General features: G+C 45.0%; 1 protein-coding gene across 1 annotated transcript in view; it reads left to right on the top strand.

The window, feature by feature from the left end:
• Positions 1–248: 248 nt before the first annotated feature.
• Positions 249–6,000, top strand: part of Arhgap42 (Rho GTPase activating protein 42) — a 244,151-nt gene continuing 238,399 nt past the window's right edge. Inside the window, exon 1 of the mRNA XM_031344323.1 lies at positions 249–765. Within this exon, the coding sequence (XP_031200183.1) occupies positions 612–765 (154 nt within the window). The 5' untranslated portion in view covers positions 249–611. The remainder of the gene's footprint in view (positions 766–6,000) is intronic.

The following is a 6,000-nucleotide window of genomic DNA, read 5'->3' as shown; positions in this document are numbered from 1 at the left end:
TACGTTCCCGCAGGCTTGAGGTTACAGATTTTAGCCGGAGTTAACGTGGGAGTCTTTCGAGTGTGCCTGAGGGGGACGCTGGGGGTTGGAGATGGTTTGGGGTGCACAGGGCCTGGCGCTCACAGTGGGCCCAGAGGAGAACTGGTAGGAATCAGGTGAAGCTACAGAGCAGTGCTGGGCGCAGGGAGCAAAGTGCGCACGGCAGGGACCGGGCGGGGACCGGGCGGGGACAGCGAGGGGCGGGGAGGGCGGAGGAGGGTCGGCCCCGGAGCTGCAGCCCGGCCCGCGTGCGCTCCGCACAGGGGGCGGGTTTCCCTGCGGGCCCGAGTCGCCGTGGGGCGCCGCCGGCTAAGCCCGCGTCTCTGTCCCCACGGTCAGTGAGTGGCGCTGCCAGAAGATTGCTCTGCGGTGCAACCCTCAGCCTCTCCACCCCGACGGTGTGAGCGAGCGACGATGCGCCCCGGTGACAGCGCCCGGAGCCTCCGCCCGGCCTCGGGACAGCTGCACTGAGTCCGGCGCGCGGGGCCCGGTCCTCCGCTCTCCCCCAGCGCTCCCCGGCGTTCGCAGTGTCCCCAGCACCCGCCGCAGCTAGCGGCCGCCGCGCCTGGGCCATGGGGCTGCCCACTCTGGAGTTCAGCGATTCGTATTTGGACAGCCCGGATTTCAGGGAACGATTGCAGTGTCACGAGATCGAGCTGGAGAGAACCAACAAGTTCATCAAAGAGCTACTGAAGGATGGCTCTCTGCTCATCGGGGCGCTGAGAAGTGAGTGACGGGCCCCCAAGTGTGCAGGACCCCGTGGGGTGCGGGATCCTGGTTGGGAAGCCCCTGACCGAGCTTCTTTTGTTTGAATGGATTGGGGACAAAAGCTGAAGGGCTCCCCTGCTGGTGGCCAACAAAGTCTGTTCTTAGTGGTGCGGATTTACTTCCCTGGCAACACCGGGAAAGAAAAGTTCCCCGGACAGCCCTTGAGAGTCAAACTTTTGAGGCTTGCTGGTGAAAAGTTGTTGGTAAAAAGAGACTTTCACTTTTGTTTGTTGTTGCTAAAGTTTCGGTGCCTGGTTGTTTTGTTTGTTTGTGGTTTTTTGTTGTTGGTTTAAATTGTTTTGATTTTTCGTTTAAGAGTCGTGGAGAGAGCCACGCCAGGCAGGGCAACTGAGTGAAACCCTGTCTCATAAACAAAACAAAACAAAACAAACAACAACAGATCAAAACAAGCAAAACTCTCCGGGAGGTGTGGAAACAAGAGAGTCTGGAGAGTTAAAGTGAAGCTGGTGAATTTAGTAATACTTTAGGAAAAGTAATTTCATACAACAATGACTCGTCATTATTTTGACCTTTTAAAAATACACATCTGCTGTTTGCCTATTGGTAAGCTTTTTGGACACAGTAGGGTACCCGTGGATTTTAAAGCCCTTGTGAGTGTTCTGTTCGTATTAAATATTAAATTTTGGCTTGCATCCTGTGGTGTGCAGTGTTGGTCATTGGTGAGAGCTCAGGTGTACATTCAGTGAGACCTGATAGATGTCAGTATCAGATCCAGCCTCCTTTCCCACACTTCTCCAGACAGGATATTCTTATCTCGTTTGTCCTCTAGAACTTTCCTTGCAATATTACAACTCAAGCTTTCTCATACTGAGAACCAAGTGAATTACTTACTACACGCTAAAGTTTAACTGTGGCCTTTCCCAGAATCCATTTGTGCCTTAGAAATTTGGAAGGCTTCAGCTTCTGAAGTGAAGGACTTCGTTCGGTCTTTGGCCTTGCTGGAGAGGCCTCTGGGTGATCTGGTAGTCCCCAGGACACCCTCAGGGGTGCTGTAATTGCACAGATGGAATGCCCATTGTCAATTAATTGGGATTTGAGACTACTTTGATAATAATTATTTACTGTGGTTTGTGAAAATGTGAACTGCTTCTTTGCAGTTCCTTGAGTTGCTATCTCCACAGCTTGAACTTTCTATCTGGTTTGAAATCCTGGTTACTTATGTATCAGAACGAATCTTACCGAGCCCTAGGGAGCCCGATGCCTGGAGTATTGTGCTAGACTGGCTGACTCAAATTTGGGATGTCAAGCGGTGTGCATTTGGTGTTTCACATGCTGAAAATACTTCCTTTCACTAGGGCTATTACATCCTGAGATTCTTCAGCTTAGCTTTATAAAGACAATGTGTTTCTTAGCCTAGCTAGGGCTGTGCTGTCATGCCTACCAGAAGAAGTGATGAGTGTGTCAAGTCCTGGAGAATACTAGGAATGTCCAACTTTTGATATTGTTATTTGAAAATACACTGTTCTGCATTCTCAGTTACCCCGGGGACGAACACAGCCTGTGGGTTGGCCTGAGCTAGGCTGGACATACTGAGACCCTGCCTCGCGAATTCAGCCTTATACCCTTATTAAGTGTATAAGCCTGTTATCTTTCCAGAATGCTTTGTGATGGCACTGTATATTGTTGTAACTAACACACACTTATTTCTCTTTTCATTGTGGAAGAAATGTTTTATTTCTTACTAAAAGTACTCCCAGGACTAGTGAGTTGGTTCGGTAGGTAACCGTGCATGCCATGTAAGCCCAATCGCCTGAGCACACCCTCTGGAAACTGCGGTAGAGGGAGAGAAGAAATTCCCAAGTCACTTCAGTTGATCCCAGGCATGCCAACACATACACACACACACACACACACACACACACACACACACATCAGCTATCAAATGGGAAAACAAAGATCCTTGAGGCTACAGTAGAGTACTGCCTGTTGCTCACCAATACACTCTTCCCCATGGAGGAACCTCCAGGCCGGGCCTCCCCTCTTCAACTGCTAGGATCCGACAGACTACCCTGTTTGAAGGTTTTGAAGCTGTTTCAGTGCTTTCCCAGTCTCACTGAGAGAGGCCTGAGCCTCCAGTTGTCCTTCTGACTTTTTCCTACCTTTCTGAGGAGGTCTCAAACTAGTTTAATTGTTACGCCTATGATCCATTTCAGGATTTTAACTAAACATTGTTTCACTAATGATTTTCTAATATAACCCCGTTTAACTAATAATATCAGTGTCTGGTTTCTATTCTCAATTCTATGGTAACTTTTGCTCTATGCATTCTTGTGTTTGTTTGTTTGTTTGTGGCAGAGCCTTGTGTAGCCCAGGCTGGCCCTGAGCTCTCTATCTTGCTGTCTCTACCTCTGGAGTCCTGGGATTATTGTCTCATGGCACTATATTAATTGTACATACTTTTTTTTGTTTATATGTACAGCATGCCTGTTTCAATAAAACTACACATGTTTCTTGACCCAAGTTTCTTTAGTTGGTTGTAAGGGAGATTGCTCATATATTCAACTAGAAATTTTTATCCTTTGGGCTTTTTGTGGTTGTTGATGTTCTTTGTACTTTGAGATAATGTGTCACTATATAGCTCAGACAGGCCTTGATTTAAAATTCAGCTTTTACAACTTCTCCGGTTCTGGGATCACAGGATTGTACTACCATACTGAGCTTAAAAATTGTAAAATTGTACTTTATGTGTAGGAGTGTTTGCCCTTGTATATGTGTGTACCATATGTACTCTCAATGCCTTCAGAGGTCAGAAGAATATGTCATATCCTCTGGGACCGAAGTTTAAGCAGTTGTGAGTCACCATGTGGGTGGTGGGTCCTCTGGAGAGCAGCCAGCTCTCTCTCTCTCTCTCTCTCTCTCTCTCTCTCTCTCTCTCTCTCTCTCTCTCCCTCTGAGATGAGGTCTCAATATGTTTCCCAGGATAGGTTTGAATGCCTCAGCTTGATTGATCTTCTTGCCTTCAGTTTCCAGAGTTGTTGGTCTGACAGGCTAGAGTGATTATATTTTAAATATGGATAAAGTACCTGAGTTATTACATTGCATTTTTGTGCCCACTCTGAGGGGCAGGTTGATGGTTTAGCATTTTGAACTTTGAGTTTGAATCGCAGGTATGCTAGCTATAAACCTCATTGCTATTATTTTCTGCTTATTTTGTCATGTACTTTATATCTGTAAGTGATGTTTGATAATGTTCATGATAACAGTGACTCAAGTTTTGTTCAAGATGTGTGGCTCAAAATCTCCACCCTTATCAAATATCACATATTAACTTTATTTTTTATTAGATTTTACTCTTAAACAATCATAAAATCACAGGTTTTAACTTATTTGTTTTTTCTTTTAAAGGATCATATATGCTGAAATATTTCAGATGTTATTCTCTTATATCTTTTCCCATGTACTATTTTTTTGTTTATACTTTTAGTTTAAAGAATCCTCAAGAAAGAGCAAAAATGAGCCTTTGTTCTTAAAGTAGATGGTTGGGGAGAAAATAGAACTGTACATAACTATGAAGTCACAACTCTTCTGCTGTAAAGGAGAGAAACACATCATATGATGTGTAGATTACCTTAGAGCCATTCTGAGGTACATGCATGTGTCAGAATGTAATTTTGTGTATATACATAAGTATATACAGTTTTTGCCAATTTTATTTGTGTGTCTGTGTCTGTGTGTGTGTGTGTGTGTGTGTGTGTGTGTTTGTGTGTGTATGTGTGTGTGTTTCAGAGGAAACTCCCAGGCTGTCATTTCTTTTATGTTTTCCATCTTGTTTTCAGAGTCAGGGTCTCTCGCTGGCCTGGAATTCACCCTCAACTAGATTAGGCTGGCTGGCTGTGAAGCCCCAGGGATTGTCTGTTTCTGTCTCTCCAGTGTTGTGGTTGGATAATCACACCACTACACCCAGGTGTTTGTTTAATGTGGGTCTAGGGCTGGAACTCTGGTCTTCATGCTGACATGGTAAGGAAGTCATCTCCTCAACACAGTTTTTGTTAACTAAAATCAATCAATAACCCAAATGCATGTAGCCCTCTACATGTCTGAAGTGGCATTTGATAATGTTCTTCGCTGTGTATACAGTCAGGAAAAAAAGAAGAAGCAAAAAGGGAAAGATCCAACTGTCTATGTCTTTATCATTTTCTTAGTCTCTGTTCTATGGCTGTGAAGAGACACTGTGACCAAGGCAGTTCTTATAAGAGAAAGCATCTAAATGGAGGCTTGCTAACAATTTCAGAGGCTTAGTCTATGGCAGGAAGTATGGAGGCATGGTACTGGAGCAGTACCTGAGAGCTCTAAATCCTGATCTGCAGGTGAGAAAGAGAGAGAGAGAAAGAGAGAGAGAGAGAGAGAGAGAGAGAGAGAGAGAGAGAGAAAGAGAGAAAGAAAGAGACAAAGAGACAGGCATAAGGAAAGACAGAGATGGAACGGCGACAGACCCTGGGCCTGGTATTGGCTTTTGAAATCTTATAGCCCACTCTTAGTGACACACCTCCTTCAACAAGGCCACAGCTCCCAATTCTCCCTAGATAGTTCTAATACCTGGGAACCAAACATTCAAACATATGAGCCTACGGAAAAACTTTCTCATTCAACCACCACAGTCATTTCCCCAAAGCAATTCTGTGTAATAGGTATTTACATTGCCTACAGATGATAAGTGGTCTAGCGATGAGGTACAGTGTGGGCGGGATGTGTATGGGTTCTGTGCAGATACTGTGCCCTTTACATAGGTGATGCTTTTGGATTTCAAGGGCTCCGGGGTCTTGGAACGATACTTTATGGATACTAAAATAAGAAGGCTTACTGGTAGTGTGAGCATTCTTCAGTTCAGCCTGCCCTGCAGCATGGGGGCTAACCCACTTCTATTCTGGCTTTCCTCTCACTAGCTGATGCTGGAACTGGCTAGCCATTTCATTTGCTGTTAAGAGTTTTTCAAATCTGTGTATTTTGGGTTCTTTGAAAAGGACTAGCCATAATGGAGTCTTCTTAAATATATTTGATTATTTAATTTGATTTTTAAATGTATGTGTGATGTCTAACCTTGATTGCCAATTTGACAAGACCTGGGAAGAGGGAACCTCAGTTGAGGGCTTGTCTCCTGAGGAGTGGCCTGTGCGAATGTCTGTAGAGTTTTTTCTTGATTGGCTAATTAATATAGGAGGACCCAGCCCACCA

The sequence above is a fragment of the Mastomys coucha genome, unplaced genomic scaffold, assembly GCF_008632895.1.
Source record: "Mastomys coucha isolate ucsf_1 unplaced genomic scaffold, UCSF_Mcou_1 pScaffold23, whole genome shotgun sequence".
Taxonomy (NCBI): Eukaryota; Metazoa; Chordata; class Mammalia; order Rodentia; family Muridae; genus Mastomys; species Mastomys coucha.
The sequence above is the reverse complement of the archived record's forward strand: the minus strand, read 5'-3'. Positions and strand labels throughout refer to the sequence as shown.